Genomic DNA, 20,107 nt, shown 5'->3' on the forward strand with positions numbered 1-20,107 from the left:
TATAGCTATTTTGGGGGAGGGTACCATCACTCTTCCAAGAGAAATTGCCAGAAATAAAAAAAAACGCCGACTAGTATAGTAATAACGTAATAAATGACCTTAAAATTAAGACAACAAACATTGAGTTGGTTGTCTGCAACGTCAATTTATACGTTGTCAAACGTAATAAATGAATTGTAAAGCAGTATTAACATAACTGAAATAGGAATAATGCATCTGAAGGGAAAAAAATAAACTCCAGTTTTTATTTCTTTGGCAAATTGTACTGGATTTTTGTAAAGTAAGTTGCAGTATTAATAACCCATAAGAAAACTAAAAACGGGGCTCTCATAGTCTTTACTAAACCTTACCTAACCTGAAAAAGCCTCAAGAACATTGGAGGAAAATTTTTTTAGGTTTCAGATATCTGTCTATGGGTTAAAGTATTAACAATTGAACTAAACCAACTAGAAGTAAAAGGAAGATAGGGAAATATATTCTGAAGACTTATCAGTAAGGGAAGGACAAGGCAATGGCGGTTAAATTAATCTACGACACTTTCCCCCATTTCTAATTGCTATTATAGGCGTCTTTTCCAGTTATTATAATAATCCTATTATATAAAGTAGTAAGAGTTTTTTTTCTGAAGCTTCAAATCTCAGTACCTACTGAACCGATTGGGTTCTCTATTTTAAGTAAGCTTCACAAAGGTCCAGTTATGGTTTTAGGCTATTTCATTTTTAGATTTAAGTCTTGGGGTGGTTTTAAGCTATTTTTTCTAGTATATCCACAAAGTATAAAAATCTCTGGATCTAGTGCAGTTCACGGTAAAAATGTTCCTGGTAACGATCAGCTCAAAAAAATCTATGAACTTTGAAGGTTGCTAGCATCCCAACAGCTGAACGTACATGTCGTGCACGCACGCTGTTCTAAGTAACATAAAAAGGCCTATAAATATTCTGGAATAGCCAAGTTCCAATGATGCATGAGGAAAGCTTCACTGAAGAAAAAGTGAGTAAACAATTAATTGTAGGCCATTCTTTTGTCGCTTAAAACCTAATGCGAGAATAATCTATACGTTCAACGGTTTTACCGTTAGCAGTCTTAAAAGTTTATAGATATCTTTTTAGATAATCGCTACAAGGAACATTTCACCGTGAACTGCACTAAATTTCAATCTCTATCTGTCAATGTGCAAGTCAGACAGACAGACAACCTGTCTGTCTAGGAGTCTCACTTTTTGACAGTCTGTCTGTCCTCTAAATGTAGATTAACCTCTGCACTGTTTGGGCTCTACTATTCAAGCAGATATACCAATTGGTCATGCCATAGTTTAAGCCCTAGAAAATGCCTTTCCCTCGCAAAAGAAATTTTATTTTCTAAAAATGAATTAAATGTGATAAACCCAGTAAAGGCTAGTAATAAGATATTTATGTAATAATATAAATGAATTTAATTCAAATGATTTTGTATAATGGCCGTTTGCAGTCTAGTTTACCAGAACATTCTTACCTATCTTTAGCTTAAAGTTGGTTTAATTAAGTTCTTATTACTTCAAGTCTGGGACCAAAATTTTAATTAATTTATAGATTTCAATTTTTGATTTCAGAGTTTACTTTAAAACATACGCATAAAACACGCAAATTATATTATTTAATAATATTTTTATTTATGTATCAATATACGCACTAGCAGCTGTGTCCCTGTATTTAAAGAGGTAGAAACGGACAGAAAAATAGACTAAAACCATCTAAAGACTTTTTATCTTGAATAGAATAATACTGTGAAGCTTTCTTGAAATGAAGAACTCAATCGGTTTAGTACTTATTAATCTTAAGCTACAGATAAAGAAAAACCGTACTACTTTCTATAACAGGGTGTCATATCAGGTCATAGGTTCTAATCTCTGCCTAACTCTAGCCAAAATCTAAGACATTTTAAACTAGTTCCTACTACTCATATCTAAGAAACGTAAAATTTATTATTAGAGTTGTGGTAATGCATTGGCACAAAACAAACGTAACTCATTACCCTCAAACTTTAGACTTCTAGAGAAAATTAATGCTTCGTTACTTTTTAAAATCTCTACTACGTAATCAACCATACTAAGAGGCATTCATTTAGTATTTCTTTATATTAAAACTAGCGGCTACGCCCCTAGAGGCCTCTAGGGGCACTTGAGGAGGGGAGAGTCGAATTTGATAACCCAACTTCTTATTTTAGATTTTAAAAGAAAAAGTAAAAAAATAAATTTTTGGGGGGTCGAAAAAAAAATTTCGGGGGGGGGAGCCCACCCCCATATTTTTTTTATTTTAGTTAAAACAAATTTTTTTGGGGGGGAGGCATTTTTCATTTTTTGGGGGGTTTGGGGTGTCCCACCCCCTAAGAAAATAGTTATAAACCTTCCCGGGAACTATGAGAAGCTACCCTGTTAAGGAGAACCCGATCGGTTCAGCGGTTAGCGAGAACCCTTCGGTACAGACACACAGATACACAGACACACAGACATCCTGTTACTTTATTATAAGGATAAAAAAATCACTAAGACGAACTATGACGGACTGACAGATCCTAACAACAGCTTTTAGAGTAGCATTGTTTCAATTCTTTGTAAGCCTTATATCTAATTTTATTTTTACAATGTGTTGTTTATATTTTACAATTATGTAGAAAAACCTGCAGTGCCTTATATTTTTTTCACGGATACAGTGGAACTATTGGTGTCCTCGGTAAATGTTCCTGGTAACGATTATCTTTAAAAAATCTATGAATTTCAAAGGCTGCTAGCTGCCAAACGGCTGTACGTACATACCTTTCTACAACTAATCTGGAATATCCAATGATGCACAGGGAAAGCTTCACTGAGGAAACAACGCGTGAAATAAGTCTTTTTCGCGCATTTATTTGCACTGCGAGATAACTGTGCAGTTTTGATAAATGACTATTACATATTATTTGTAGGCTTTTTTTTGACAAAGCCCAAATTGTGTCAAATGATCCATGTGAGTGTGACGTCATAAAAAAGAGGGAGATGAGAGGAGAAGTGGAAAAGAAAACCCTTTAAAAAGAGATGGATAATCCTTTATTTTTATGACGTCACATGGATGATTTTTGACACAATTTGGGCTTTGTCCTTTCTTTCGTTGGTTAAAATTCTGTGTAAGCAAAATATATACGTTACACCGTTTGGCCGTTAGCAGTATTTAAAGTTTACTGTGTTCTTTGAAGGGAAAATTAAAATTATTTGGTTTTTCCATATAGAAACTTCAACTTGGGGGTGGAGTAAGGGCGGTGTCGAAAAATGACATTTTATAGTATACAACTAAAGAGCTTGAGATTTAATGGTGCTTCGTGTAATTTTGAAGTTTATAAATTATATCGTGAAAAACTAGAAAGAAAAATTATCTTCACAATATCTAGGTAGATCTCGGTAGATACGAGATAAATAAAAAAAAACTCAATTGGTACGTACGGGCAAAATCACTGGTTACATACATCTCCATCATTTTTATGATGTCACATGGCTGGTTTTTGAGACACATTGTCCCACTACGGATATTCTGTCAAAATAAAATGTTAAAATATATCGTTTTTGTGATTTGATAGCGCTTTAACTTAAGCAAAGCATTGGTTAAGCAAATTAATTATTGCTTTTGAATGATAATAAACTAAAAACGAACAGATAACTTAAAACTATAGAATAGCTAAAAAAATAAATAAGGATAGGTGAAGTTTTTTTCTATGCCTCTAAGCCCTGCAGGGGGCTATACAGTACCCAATATAACCTAACCTAACCTGACCTAAAAGAAAAAGGGGTGTTAATTGTGCTCAACAAGGCAATTAGAGGGAAAACTCCAATCTTTGTAACGGAAAGTGTCGTGCAAGAGGAAATAAAGATAATAAAATATACAACTAGCTTTACTTTTTTTTATGCTTTATTGGAAATGCATACTTTTATTTTATAGCGTAGCTACTCTAAACGTAGGTCCGTATGTCTTTTTGTCTGCCGATATTCGATTTTGCCATCCAAAATCTATACTTTCTTGCATCCATATTAAAGTATCAGAATATATGTCTGTTTTGTAAGATCTCGCTAACTGTTAAACCGATATGCCTTTTCTTTACAGTAAAGCTTCTTCTAGATCAAGAAAAGTTTATTTATAAAATGTTTTTGGAGATGTTACCCCCCCCCCCCCCAACTCCCCAAAAAAAATCTCGTACTTCTGTTTAAAACTTATATTGAAAGTGGAGGATGGACCTCCCTCATATTGATCTAGACCTGCCCTGGAGGCCACAGGGACCAAAAAACGGATTTATTTTACAATGCATTCGTTTTTTTTTTAATTGTCCTTTTTTCATCTTGCTTTGTTTTTTAAGAACATTTTCTTCCTAGTTTTATTGTCTAAACATTGGACAATTTTTTTTGTAGCATATAAAAGACATAGGATCATTAAACGAGGATAATTATGTTCATTTGAAACCAGAGAGATGGAACAATGGGCTGTTTATTACACAAGTCACCAAAGTTTTATAATAACGTTTTCTTATTCGTTGGCTTAACAACTTTGGGGACTTTTAATGAATTTTGATTTGTTGGTTTATTATGAAATTTAGTGTTCATACGTTTCAACCACTACGTGTTATCTACAGAAGGGTTAGTTATGTGTATTAACATTGGGGATGTACATCATGTAGTCGACCATTGTCCTATCCCTTTAGATCCCTGATTTGAAACAAGGGTTGAACTGCAAAAAAGGGGGAAAAGGGTAAAAATCTTGAGATACATATATTAATTTTTGGATCATGTTACTTGTAGGTTAAGCAAACACATACATGTTTCTTGTAGGTTTAGCAATATCCCCACTCCATGCCTATCTCCTCTTTTTTATCTCCCTTTAACATGTTACTTGTAGGTTAAGCAAGGTTGAACATGTTACTTGTAGGTTTAGCGCTAAACTTACAAGTAACATGATCCTAATTTTTATTGGTAATAAGTTAATCATTATTAACATAAAAACTTACTGACAAAGGTTATGTAATCAATCCACGGGTTGGTTGTTTATAAATGTCGTCTGTACAAAAACAGCCTACCTATTTCCCTCGGCAAAATTAAGCTGTAGAACCCGAATTTTGATATCCGTTTCTGTGGGGGATTTGAGCAAGTCTTGGAGGCGCATTAAACCTAAATATAAATAGGTTCATATTAAAGGTTATAGTACTGATGATGTCGTATGGGTTAGTTACACCTGGACTCAACAATCAACTTGTGAACTCAAGGCTAGATACTTGGTCCTTCACCTCATACCCATGGTACAGAACATAGCAGATACCCAGGTTCTACGAAATACCAGAAAAAAAAATCGTTTTACCAGAAAAGTGGTAAAGCTGGTCAACCTGGTAAAATATACCAGTTTCGTGGTAAATTTTACCAGCAAAAATTTTAGCCAAAAAATTAGTCAAATTTTACCATTTTTTTTGTAAAATTTGACGAAACAAAAAAACCCGTTTTTTGTGTTTTAAATTAAAAACAGCTCTTCATAATCAGTTGTAGTACTTTAAAATAATGACTTCTATACAATGAAGCCTAAATTTAAATTTTTTTTTTTTTTTTTAATTTTACCACTTTTGGAAGTTTTACCAAAAATGTGGTCAATTTTACAACTCTATTTTTCAGGTTAAGTCCGAATTTTCGGACTTAGACAAAAAAACGCAATTTGGTCAATTTTTACCAAAAAGTTAGTAAAATTTGACAAGGTATTTTTTTAGGCTAAGTCCAGATTTTTGGACTTTGCCAAAAAAAAAACTTGGTAAAATTTGACCAACTTTTTGGTAAAAATTGACAAGGTAAATTTTTAGGCTAAGTCCAGATTTTTGGACTTTGCCAAAAAAAAAAACTTGGTAAAATTTGACCAACTTTTTGGTAAAAATTGACAAGGTAAATTTTTAGGCTAAGTCCAGATTTTTCCAAACAAACATCCTTCTACTTAATGATAAAAATCGCAAATAAAATATAATGAGGAAATATTCAGACCTAATACTTTCCAAACAAACATCCTTTTACTCAGCACTATTTGCTTTCGTTATATGGAATATGAAATTAATAAAATATGATGATAATGATTTTATTTAGAATTTATTTCATATTATAACATAACAGGTCATATAGATATTATCCAGGTCAATACTGAAACTACAAAAGATTGGCATCCAAGATAACAACAGTCTACTACTGATGCCTAAATGTCGATTGATAACAGTGCCACCTGGAGAGGGAAATTGTAATGCTGCTTTTATGGAGATTAATGTACTGAAGAACAATCAGGCAAGTCTCCTACCTGGAGGTACTCTGACTATTTGGCTGGAAGTTATAAAACCTGGACCTGAAAGTGCAGTATCCTGTCTCTCTGGTGACCTGGAGAATTGTTTTGAGGATCCAGAGTTTACTGATTGTTTGATAGAAACTAGTACCTCCAAATTAAAAGTGCACAAGTTTATACTTGCCTCAAGATCTCCAGTATTTAAGGTAGGTTTTTCCATTCTTACTTGTTAATTAAATTCTTGTCAATATTTTTAGGTAAATTTTTAGGCTAAGTCCAGATTTTTCCAAACAAACATCCTTCTACTTAATGATAAAAATCGCAAATAAAATATAATGAGGAAATATTCAGACCTAATACTTTCCAAACAAACATCCTTTTACTCAGCACTATTTGCTTTCGTTATATGGAATATGAAATTAATAAAATATGATGATAATGATTTTATTTAGAATTTATTTCATATTATAACATAACAGGTCATATAGATATTATCCAGGTCAATACTGAAACTACAAAACTTACTAGTATCGTTTCTGTAAATAACATACCATACACCTGTCAAATGTGTAATGAAGTCAATATTTTTTAGAATTTTAGCTTGTGGAATGTTTGGAGCTCTCGAGTAGAACTTAATTAACTGACACAAATTTTCTCGGTTCTACATTGTTGTCATAATAAACACTGATTGGGCGGATTGTAATCAATACGCTTTATTTGTTAATAAAGTCAATATTTTTTAGAATTTTAGCTTGTGGAATGTTTGGTGTCAACATTGTCGTCATAATAAACACTGATTGTAATCAATACGCTTTATTTAAGTTAATTTTAACTGACTAACAGAATATTCTCGGTTCAACATTGATCGTCATAATAAAACTTATTAGTATCGTTCTGTAAATTATTTGTTAATTTTAACTGACTAACAAATTTTCTCGGTTCAACATTGTCGTCATAATAAATAATGAAATTTTTTGTATAATCTGTGACTGTTACATGTTGAGATGGAACTCAAGTTGTTCTCCATGGAACTGCAAAGCTCCACACTTCAAAACTGGTTCAACTCCAAAATCCTGAAAAAGAATATTCATTTTTAAATTAAGCAATTAAAGGATTAACAAATCAAAAAGGCCTTACAAAAAGGAAAGTTAACTGTTTTGGGAAAATTTCATGGAGAAAGTAGATACAGCTTGTGTACGTGCCTGCTTATTAGAGAAAGTTTAATTCAGTTATCAATACATAACCAGACTGAGAGAAACTAAGAATGTCTTATAACGGGAATTTGGAGTTATGGTATGAATTAAATAGTCGTATGTTAGTTTTAAGAGAGAGTCTAGAGATTAGAGCCAGAACTGACAATGTCGAGATCCAGAGGGAGGTTTGTAAGAGGTTATATCAGCATGGATGGATTACTACACATCTTAATCGCTGCCGTCCTTCCCCTCTGCTGCCCGCCGCTGCCCAGGCTGCCGAACTGGCAGCTGTTCTTCATGAAGTAAACATGCACGAGGATGAATGTAATGCTGTTTAGATTTTAATAATATCCTGAATGTACTGTTTCAATAATATAAAGTAGTAAAATCTAATTTTAAATAGCTACCTATCTAGTACGTTATTTTTATGTATTAACTTTTGTCTAACCAGTTTAATATCTATCTAATAAATTTAATGATAGCTTAATTGTTAATATAATTTAGTATACAGTTTCATGAAGGTAGTTCGATGTGTGTCTGTGTATATTAACTTCATATTTGTTACGCTTGTATACATGGAAACTACCTTTTGGGGCCGAGGTGTTGCCGTAGTTGCGTGTAGGATTATTCCAACTATCTTTTATTACAAATAATTAAACACTTACTTTTAACGGATGAATTTCTGATGGCAACAGCTTCATGTTGGTGCAAGAAATGTTCCACGATCGAATTGCGGTCAGCTTATAATCAGAGAATACACCCAGCTGTGTGCGAAGCTAAACCTGAAAAAGAATATTAATTGAAATATAATTTATATATATTTTCAATATTATTTTACATAAAACACATCTTATAATATCTTTCTATTAAGGGTATAAAAATTCGTTACGCTTAAAACAATCATAAACCTTAAAGGGCGAATATAGGTTGGATATAATATGAGCTTATTTCAAAGGTGCTATTATATAGATTATAATAAATAATTTAAAGATAATGACATATCTAATTGTATTAGTCTGTTTACAGCTTATAAAACCTGTCTAACTCAAGATAATATTATGTAATTAGTGTGGTTCCCTAAGAACTCAAACACTCTACCATCACACAAGGCTTCGTAGCAAGGTTGAATTAAAAAGGTTTCGTTAAAGGATAGTCTTAATAACATGGCCTAAAATATCCATGTTCTTATTAAAATTATTTTAACACTTACTTCTATGTAAACCATTCACTAATTGCAGCGCCCATATACAGACTGGCCAGCCAATTTTGAAAATAAAAAACGTACATAACGTACACAAAAAAAATACGTTACGTACATAAAAAAAAGTAAAAAAACGTACAAAAACGTACATTCCTAATAAAAATAAGTTAAATAATTTCCTAGTTACCTATTATCAATACATTTAAGTCTACTAGCAGCTACCTGTAAAGGAGAACCATAGCGAACTGAAAGACACAAGATATCCTATTACTCTATTCAAAAGAACTAGCGTCTACGCTCCTAAAGGCCTCTAGGGGCACTTGAGGAGGGGAGAGTTGAATTCAATAAAAAAAACATGGATGACAACATACATAAGTAGCGAAGCTCAAAAGTTATTTAAAGACAACTGGAAAAAAATTAACTTAAAATCGCAATTAAAATTCATTTTTGGGGGGAGGAGGTAGTTTTTTTTCTAAAGTCAATTTCTCTTGGGAGGGTGGATGGTGATACTCTTCCCCAAAATAGTTATAAAACTTCCAAAAACCTATGAGAAGCTATCCTGTTAAGGAGAACCATATCGGTTCCGTGGTTAGCGAGATTCTTTGGTTCAAACAAACAGACATTCTGTTATTATGTACAAAGTATATCCTATTATAAGGACCAGCGACTACGCCCTTAGAGGCCTCTAGAGGAACTTGATAGGGGGGGGGGGGGTAATTGAATTCAAAAACCCATTTTTTTATTTAAAAATAAAAAGTAAAAAACAAGGATGACAACATCCTTAAGTAGCGAAGCTCAAAAGTTATGGATTGAAATCTGGGAACTATAAAAACTATAGAGTAGTGTCGTAAAAAATAAGCATTTAACTTATTTAAATAAATCACAAAACCTTTTAAAAATATATAATAACGTGAAAATCTAGGAATAAATTCAGCCCCCCAACCAATAAGCAAATCTCAATAAAATTTAGTGGAAGTTTTAAGAATGAAAACTAATACAATCCCTGAAAATTACAACCGTCTATCAGGAATATGAGTTGTGAAAATCACAAAAACCTATACATCTAGGAATCGATCTAGCACTGCAACAAATAGACAAACCTTAAAGAAACTTTTTGAAAATATGTAGAATGTGAATTTATTTATTCCCTGAAAATTTCAGCCGTCTATCTTGAATAGAAGTCGAGAAAACCATGAAAAAAAGAAAATCTAGGAATAGATCTAGCACCCAACCAAAAGGCAAATCTCAATGAAAATATGTAGAATGTGAACTTATTCAATCAAAAAACAGGAGCCGAGAAAATCACGTTTCTCCGATAGCATAACGGACTGACAAAGTGATTATAGAGTAGCTTCGCTAATAATTTTTTTAGTGAGGGAAGGGGGAGTAGACCACCCCCATTTCTGATTTCAATTTTAAAAAGAAAGAAAAAATAGGGGAAGGGTTGTGATTTTTTTCTAAGAGTAGTTTCTCTTGGGAGGGTGGTTGTACCCTCTCCCAGGACCTATGAGAAGCTACCCTGTAAAAGAGAACCATATCGGTTTAGCGGTTAGCGAGAACCTACAGTACAAATAAACTGACAGAGAGACATACATCCTGTTATTACGTACTAAGTATATTCTATTAAATAAAGTAGTAAGTTTTTTGTCTGATGCTTAAGATTTTCATAACTACTTCACACAGTTACCGAGATGGTTTTAGGCTATTTTTCTACCATTTTAAATACAGGTTCTTGAAGGGATATGGAAGGACAGAGAAAATAGCCTACAACCTCACAAAGATCATGTCGGTTCAGCAGTTAGCGAGATTCTTTGTTACAGAAAAAAAAGGATTTATAGGATAAACATATAATAGGATATAGGGTTATTTTGTCTATTGCTAAAGATCTCAGAAAATACTAGTCTTTAATACAAAGTAAATCAATGCCTGTCTGTCTAAAGCTTAAGATCTTGGTAACCGCTGAACAGATTGGGTTCTAAATTCTAATCTTCAGGGAATATATCTACTAGTCCTGTGGTAGTTTTAGGCTATTTACTTAGAGTGTGGGAAACCCCCAACCCCAAAAAAAAAAAAATCAACCACCCCTCAATTTATTTTTGTAAACTAATGCAAATCAGCGGGGTGGGGGAACCCCCACCGCACCCTGGGGCGAAGCCTAAATGAAAAAAATAATCACAATTTTTTTTTTATATTTTTTTTGGACAAATTTCCAACAAACGATTCTATAAAAGAGGGATACGAAGCCTCTAATCCTAGTAGAAAGTAAAAAGCTTTAAGTGTCCCTCCCCCAAAGAAAATAGCAAAAACCATCACAGGACTATTAGGTATATTCCATGAAGAGTAGAGCACAATAGGTTCAGTGGTTACTGAGATATTAAGCTTCTGATATACAGACGGACAAGCAGACGGACAGACATCATTCTACTTTGCATTATAGATAATATACTATTTTTGTAATACTTTTTGTACAAATACAAATAAATATACAAATACTTTTATACTTATATTTGATTCTTATTCTTTAAAAACTGAAGATACCAAAAAATAAGACTTCTTAATCCTACACTGTGCACCATATGATATCTCGGAAAATTTACCCAAGTATATAAAGAATTTGAAAAAATTATCGTAAAATCTATTAAAGGGGTAGTAGCATGAAGTGCATTTAAACTTGAATTTAGTCAACTGCATATCTCTTTCTGTTCAATAGTTTAAACTATATCTATAGGACATATATTTCAAATCCATAAATTTAAACTGTAAGTTCTAATAACATATATGCATAATTTATATACATATTTTTGTTCTATGAAAATTGAAGATATTATTGAATTTATTTAAATAATACACCTATTGTTTTTGCAAAAATTTTCGTACAAAACATACAAATTACTTTTCTGCTAATATTTGATTCTTATTATTTAAAAAAAAAACGTAAAACGTACAAAAATACAAATTTCAAAATACGTTACGTACACATATCAAAATAACGTCCAGAACGTACACAGATTTGATGCGTAACGTACAAAACGTACAAAACGTACACTCTGGCCAGTCTGCATATATTTTCTCACGAATCTGATTCCTGGTTAAGTCTGAAAAACAATATTAATTGAAATATAATTTGTTAATATTTCTATTATTATTTATATATATTAATAGTAGAATACTTTAAATATTAAGAATAGGATAAAAAGTCGTTCTTATATCATATATCAAAAAGGTTTAAAAAATTATAAAACAAACAGTTTATCGAAGCAGCTTAAAACCATGCGTAAGGTCCTAAATTATATTGATTTTTTTATTACATTATTTAAACACTTACTTCTATCTCGCCAATCTTTAATTGCAGCGCCCAAATAGTTATTTCTGATGAATCAGTGTTGCTGAACCTGAAAAACAATATTCAATTTAAATATAATTTATTAATATTTCTTTTACATTTATATATATTAAACCCGGATTATTTAATATTAAGAATAGGATAAAAAGTGTTTCTTAGATCAAATCAAAAAGGCTTAAAAAAGGCTTAAAACAATTATCCTATTATATAAATATATTAATATTGTTCTCTTTTACAACGAAGCTTTTTATTTATTTTAATCTATAGCTGAAACTCAAATTAAAAATAGGATGAGGCCTCGACTTTTCTCTTCCTACTTTAAGTGCCCCTAGAGGCTTCTAAGGGGCATAGCCGCTAGTAAAACTTAAACCGTTAATCGAAGGCAGCCTAAAACCGTACGCTCAAGGTCCTATATTATCAATGTTTTTATATTAAAATTATTTAACCACTTACTTTTACGCAAACCACTCTTTGATTGCAGGGTCCATATACTAACAGCCAAGACTGAAGGTGGACACGTACTTTTTTAAACTTCTGAATATCAGCTCTCTAGAATTCTTAAATGACATTCATATAAATCTTGTGAGATGGACCATCTCCTGTCAATCATACTTGGATATAACACGTATTTTCTCTAAGAGACTTGAAATATAACACTCATTGTTTACAATAGTTTTCAATCGGTATAGCGGCATTCATGCACATGCTCTGTACAGGTATACAACTTTATATTGAAAAATATTTCTTTTATATCCATTGCAATATATTTTTTTATATTTTATCGATGATATTTCATTTAAGTCATTGCAAAAATATATTACATTCACATTAAAAAAAATTTACATTAATTTAACTTTCGTAACCCTGTTTTCAGAAGATCAAATCAGCGTGCTCGACAAAGTTGCCAAACTTTAAAAAACACCTTATGTATATAATATCATTTTAATATTTTACCGGTTAATTAATTAAAACTGCATAACTTATATAATTCATGAAATGTTATTATTCGTTGCATTTTTACGATTAAAAATATAACTGTCTTGCAAAGTGTTTTGCCACCTATTCAATCTGTATGTTGGCAACCGTAACTTTCCATCGGCGCAATATTCAACTGCACTATATGACTACGGTGCATTTTTGTATTTTAGTAATCATTTTTAGTGAAATTACAGTGAATTTTGAAGTTAATATGTAACATTCTGTTTTATAATTCAAATTTTATCATTAATTATTGAGAATTCTTTGTAAAATATTCTTCGTATTCGTTTTTTCTCCCATTTTTGGGACTCTTTTTAGCTTACGTAATATACAGGACTTTTTTAAATGTAAAATTAATAAATATATTTCTTGCATCGTAGTATAAACGGATTTTCGCATATATAGGAGTACAATTATAAGAATGAAACTACTTTTTTGCCCAGAGGTGCCGGAGGCACTGGCTAAAAATAACTGTTTTTAATCTTATGCTTTTAGATTTTTATATTCGTAGAAAACCATGGATATAATACGATATGCTAGTTACCTAGTTTTTTTGCGTATGAATGAGAACACCTGTTCCTATCCACCGGATTCGAATGAATACGAGCTAATTTTATTTTGTAATTTTTTATTTCTTAAATATTCTACCTTTTCAGATAGTTCTGAATAACAGGCTATTCAAGTCAATCACCTGGGTACGCGTACATCATAATAACAGGTATGGGTGTATATTAGCTGTATAAGATTTATTTTTTTTCTCCTGCTACAAAATTTGTTTTAAATAAATAAGGGGGGGGGGAAGTTTTGACACATTTGCGTAAACAGGGAGTATAGGCTTTATCTTTGGACTGAGAGTATAGGTTATTAGGGATAAAATCATTCTTATATGATGAATTTTCCCAAGTTTTAAGATTTTTTGGATAGGCCTCCAGGTTCCGGAGCTCCAGGCCTTCCCCCCCCCCCCTTGTTTAAGGACAAATAAAATACCGGAAAGTTAAAAAACATTAATCACACCCCTCCCAAAAATAAACAAGACAAACAAAATAATCATTTCTCAAATTAGGATGAATCCATACGAATACCACGAGCTGCATGACAGATGGGACGCCCTCATGGTTAGGATGTTGAGACTCTTCTCCAAGCTAAATATTCGAGTTCAAGAAGAATCATGTGGCATTGATGACGCTGTTGAAATAGTAAAACTGTTATACCATCACGGTTGGGTAGAGACACACTTAAAGAAGAATGAACCTATGCCCGAGAATCTCTACGAGAAGGAGAGACCCCGCCTGGATGATACCGAGAGATATGTCATTGACCATGAAGCCGACTGTGCACCTTTCCTCACCAACGTCAGCCCTTTTTTCTAAATAAAACCCATAGTAACACATCTCTTTTCTTAATTTAGATTAACCTGCTCGGCAGCTGATAATATTCAAGACCATGAGTTCTTCACATTCTGACGAGCAGGAAAGATTAAGGAAAGGTAAAAACTACGAAATTATTGCAGGGGTGTATATTCTGCTCCGGGGGGGGGGGGGGGAGGGGGAAAAAAGAAATAAGTGGATCAATGATGGAAGTTGCTTCAAATCACCTGCTCTTGTTCATGGCTAGTTGTCTTTTGTAGCAGGGGAAAAAATTGTTTTTAACCAAAAAATGTTTCAGAATTCTTTGAGTTTCTTCATTAAAAAACGCTTTAGTTTTCTCATTTTTAATTCAATGTTCTTTCCTTTCAGGGAAGAGAAAGGAGAAGCTAGGAGAAGCCGAGCTCGCCGCCGGCGATTTCATCCAGCCTCCGGATATCCATGCTGAAAGCGAATTTTAATTGTAATTTGTGGCGTTATCCTCTTAGAAAATTTTGTTTGTATTATTTAACTCCCCATCCCCCCCCCCCCCCAAACTAAATTGCTGGGTTAGGTTAGGCTAGGTTAAGTTATACGGCTAGGTAGAGGCCAGGGGCCGTTTTTCTAGGGGGGGGGGGGGGTTTTCCTAAGAGGATAACATCAATTTGTTCTTTCAGAACATTTACGTTAACCTCTCTTTGATTGCAGCGCCCATATATTTTATAATTAAGTACCCATGGTGACAGTGATCGAGCCCCACTGGTCGTGCAGATATATAATTTCCTGCATATAAACATTAATAAACATTATTTACCCCTAAAGCCGACGATTACGTATGCACGTGTACAGTTTTTTAAGCTTCTGGCTATAGCTCTCTAGGAGATCTTAATTGATATGTTTTATTTTTTGTTTTTGTTTTTTAATATTTTTGTTATGTTGTTTTCGTTGTTTTACATTATTTATTTTATAGCAAATTAACAAATTTTCTGGGTTCAACACTGTTGTTATAATAAATCTCCATGCAACTGCAGAATTCTGCAAAAGTCACGACCAGTGGGGCTCGATTATATATGCGTTCGTCGGCTTTTCAGGGAAGGCAGGAAATTTATATAGGTATTATCCAGGTCAGGACTGGAACAAACAAAATTTTATGTATAATTGTATATAGTTATTTTTTTCAAAGTAAAAAAATGTCAGACCAACGCTGGATGACATATGTATAATTGGATCACAATTTTGATAGGTAAGTTTAATTAATTTTATAGACAATCAAAGAATAAATAAGGGTATTTTCTTATGTTTGTAACTCTAACTCTTTATTTTGTGAGTTCCTTTGACATTTAATTTTGGTTTCAAAAAGTGTCACTCCCCCCCCCCCCCTTTTTTACTTTCTCCTTCTTTCGTTATATGTAAACAAGTAATAACCTTATTATTATAACCAGGGGTGTATATTCTGCACAAGATTTATTTTTTTTCCCCTGCTACAAAATTTTTTATTTTTTTTCCCCCCTAGATTTTTCTGAAAAAGTAGGGGGGGAAATAGAAAAATATTTAAAGAACTCTATATTTCATTTATTTTATCCCTCCTACCACACATTTTTTTAGTTTTTTTAACCAAGGAGGGGGGCAAAATGGAAAAAATGTTTTCAGTTTTCTTAATTTTTACATTTTTTTTTCCTCCAACCACTTATTTTTTATTTCCCCCCCCCCCCCTGAGCAGGGGATCCCATGCAGAATATACATCCCTGATTATAACATATACTTCTTATTTCAGGAGTTACCTATACACCCCTGTTAGACGTTATTGAAATGGGAGACAATTTGATTGGTACACTCTCTAAAGCTCTACTGAAGCGTATAAGAAGTGGAGATAAGAGGAAAAATGTACAGGTGACTTTTTACAACTAATTATTTCTACATATTTAAGATGAGACCTTACTTTTCATTACTGTACTTAAAGTATAATCTATGCTCGACTTTAATTTCTATTTTTCACTTGCAGTCAGCGCACTATAAACATGCTTGCTCTTACACCAGTATAGTCATATGTACTGTAATCAATTGACACGTGTAGCTTGCCCAAATAACGATCCATAACAACTCCCCTATATTATTTTAAATAAGTAATTCACTAATTATGTAATCTTTTTCCAGTTGCAGCATAAACTGAGGTCCATAAGAAAACTCTTCTGTAATGCAACGAGATACAGAAAATGGCGCAAGAAACATCAACAAAGTGAAGACAGTCAGCCATTACTAGAAGAAGAACAGCAGGAGGATTTGATGGATGTGGAATATGAGAACGAAACTGCATCGTCAAAAGGTAACCTACAATATCTGTAATATAAAGTAGAACGATGTCGGTCTGTCTGTTTGTTGTTTGTTTGTCCAAATTCCCACAAACATTGTCTCCCAATTTTTGTTTTTTATTTTCCTTTCAATCTAAATTTCAAACAATTGGTTTGATCAAATGTTAGTTAAGTTTGTCTCAAGATATCCTTGTTCCAGGGGTGTATATTCTACATGGGATCCCTTAACCTAACCCACCTTCACCCACTCTCTACATTTATCTACTTTTTCTGGAATTTTTAATTTTTTAACTTTCTAATTTGACTAGTTTTTCTTTACGGCATTATCCTTATACTAAAGTAACAGGATGTCTGTGTGTCTGTTCAAAAGGATCTTGCTAACCGCTGAACCGATTGGGTTCTCCTTTACAGGGTACCTTCACATAGGTCCCGGGAAGGTTTATAACTATAAAACATCATGTTTAACATCGTATTTTTTTAGGTAAAGTTTGTACAGGCTGCAATACCAACTTCACAAAGGAAACCGAAAGTATATGTTATCAATGCTACGCAAACCAAGTTTTGGAGCGATTAAATAACAATCCTGAAGAAACGGACTACATTAATATTGTTGTAGACAATATTAACAACAATAATACCAACGATAATAATGATGCAGACAATGACAGCATTCAAGATGCCGAGGACTGGGAACACGTCGAATTGTTTGATATACCTGAAGATTATTTTGACCCAGATGATGACGATGACCCTGATGACGAACCTGATGGCGATCATGACGGGGATCCCTTCAAACATCTTACAGAACTTGAGAAAGAAGTTGTTAATGATTTCAGAAGCGTTTGTGTTCTAGACAACCCCATCTCTCACAACAAAGTTAGAATCATCCTGGCGATTCTGAAACGCTTGTGTATTTTCAAATTTCCGTCATATAATACATTATTCAAACCCAAATACAAAGTTGAAATCAAAGAAAACAAATATAATCCTACAAATGCTCCTGGTTCACTGATTGAGTGCAGGTATGTTTATATACGATTTAGAAAGCGTAGCATTTCTATAATCATTACCAGAATTTCCGTACGTCCATTTTAAACATGTCGATTTTTCTCCTTTTTTAACAACAAACTTTCAAGTGTTCTAATTATCAGTTTGATCATTCTTTGGTATATTGCTTCCTGCGACAACTTGAGAACAATATTATAAGCGAAGCCACTCTATAATTAATTCCTTAAAATTTAAGTATGTGCATAAACCTTATCCTTCTTGAAGCATTTTTTTTTAACAAATTTACTTACATACAATTTTGGTTCGACTTTAATATTTTTAAATTCAGTTCAGATACTTCACAATTGTTAATGTCCGTTTGTCGTACCGTTTCAGTGCTTTGGTTTTTATGGATGTTGTCATCCTTGTTCCATTACTTTTCATCGTAATATTATTTGGAGCCCGATGGTGCAAAATTTCTTTGAATTGTGCAAGTTTTAGTTAAAAATATATTTCTTTTTCCAGATTCCCTACCTATGAGATCCTCCAAGACGCCATCACAGACTTTAAACGGTTGAATGGACAACAGGCCGTTGATGATCATATAACTTTTGACATCTCGGGTGACGGAGTGAAAGCAGCTCAGGGATCTCATATCTCCTATTATACTGTCTGGATTAGGTAAGTAATTAATATATTGTGGATTTGAAAGGGTTGGGTTGGGATAAAGTTCTTTTCATATACAGCATGACCCTCGAAAAGGTATTTTTTAGGATTGGCAGCCTATATTTCAAAGGATATCAAAATATTTGTTTTACATCAATTGACAGCCCAGATTTTTAAAGCCAAAGTTTAGGAAACCATTCAATAAACAAATAAGAAAGAAAACTAAGTTTACAATTGATACTTTTTTCTATTGCATTCATATATAAAAATCTGTCTTACTGTATACCAGGACTTAATTAATACCATAAGTAAACCTAGTTTTTACCACTTTTACGGTAAAATTTTACCAGCCTTTACGTTTTATAAATCAGTGACTACAATTTTAAGTCTAAGGTATTAAATGCTATTATTATTAATTCTTCTTTATTATTTCAGGTTATTCTTCAACAAAGATTTCAGTGTTATATTGCCAGTCAGCATATTTGAGAAGATGAGGAAGCGTCCCTACAGTTACAACTTTCTGGATAATGTTACCCGATTCATCAACAAACTAATTCAAGAAGGATTACCTGGACATACCTTTCAATGTAGAACCATCATCCACGATGCCGTTGCCAGAGCCGATGTATTCGGCCTTCTTGGCCATGGATCAAAAAATGGATGCCCACACTGTGACCTTCCAGGGATGGCTTTTTCACAGACTTATCTCCGTCAAAAGAACTTGGTATTGTTCGAATCAATGAATGTATTTTACCCCAGTGACAGTCAAAATATGGGTACGCCGAGGTCTGACGAGAAATTCCGCAAGTTAGAGGAAAATAATCAGAACATGAAAACCAGTTTTTCTGACCTTGACCCGAGCTTGGATTTAATACAAGATTGCCCCAGTGATCCGATGCACGCGTTGCACCTGGGCTATGTAAAGAAAGTGATGACGTACCTGAAGAAAGGACGTAATAGTTATCCAGAATTGGAAGAAGAAGACTTAGTTCAAATGGAGAGAATTACAGGGATGTACTGCATTTGACTAAAGAAATGACGCGTAAAATAGGTGTTTTCTTCGCGCATTTCTCGGCACTGCGATAAAATTCTGCAGTTTTGGATTTATGTCTATTACACATTATTTGTACGCCTTGTTATGCCGCTTAAAAGAGTGTTAGTTTGAAAAGTTTAAAGAACTTAAATTTTGAAAATTTTCTCCTTATCACCCATATTTTACCATGAACTGCAGTAACTCCAATTATAGATGAAATCAACGATCAATTGAAGCTTGTTGGCGATTTTGATCGCGTTCCCCGTACGTCCATCATGCGCCTGACAGAGAAGAAGCTAGCCCTCAATTTGAAAAGTTCTGAATTCAAAGTACTGGGCTTCTACCATATGATATTTTATGCAGAGGTAGGTTTTTACCATATTATAATCTTTTTAGAATTTAAAGCTTATTTCAGTTTCATTATATTGTATAGCAATAACATTCTTTTTAAATTTGCGCACGTGTGCTATATTATATATATATTTCTATTGAGGAGGGTGGACTTCCAATAAGTATATAGGGCGAAGCCCCTAGAGGCTAGGGGCGAAACAGCTAGTTTTACCTTAAATTATTACAATGTTTTTTTTTTCCAGTTGGCAAATCTTAAAGATGAACAACGTCTGATATGCAAGTTTTTATTCCACATATTGCTCAGTCTCGAAGAGCATATAACAACTGAATGTGTGGCTGAGCTCAAGACCATGATAATGGTCCTGAACTCAAAATTGGCGGAGATGTACGGCGAATCGTGCTTGAGT

At 33.2% G+C, this 20,107-nt stretch overlaps 1 protein-coding gene and 1 long non-coding RNA gene across 2 annotated transcripts in view; both read right to left on the minus strand.

Annotated features, from left to right (window-relative positions):
* Window positions 1–20,107, minus strand: part of LOC145303719 (glutamate receptor ionotropic, kainate 2-like) — a 161,710-nt gene that overhangs the window by 95,591 nt on the left and 46,012 nt on the right. The window contains exon 10 of the mRNA XM_080145324.1: window positions 5,071–5,161. Within this exon, the coding sequence (XP_080001450.1) occupies window positions 5,071–5,161 (91 nt within the window). The remainder of the gene's footprint in view (window positions 1–5,070; window positions 5,162–20,107) is intronic.
* Window positions 5,872–8,735, minus strand: LOC145335369 (uncharacterized). The gene is made up of 3 exons (XR_013885193.1): window positions 8,700–8,735; window positions 8,155–8,271; window positions 5,872–7,369 (listed from the first exon to the last, which is right to left on the minus strand). It is a non-coding gene; the product is annotated as an uncharacterized LOC145335369 (long non-coding RNA).

The sequence above is a fragment of the Acartia tonsa genome, chromosome 13 (assembly GCF_053477335.1).
Source record: "Acartia tonsa isolate MP-2025a chromosome 13, ASM5347733v1, whole genome shotgun sequence".
Classification (NCBI taxonomy): Eukaryota; Metazoa; Arthropoda; class Copepoda; order Calanoida; family Acartiidae; genus Acartia; species Acartia tonsa.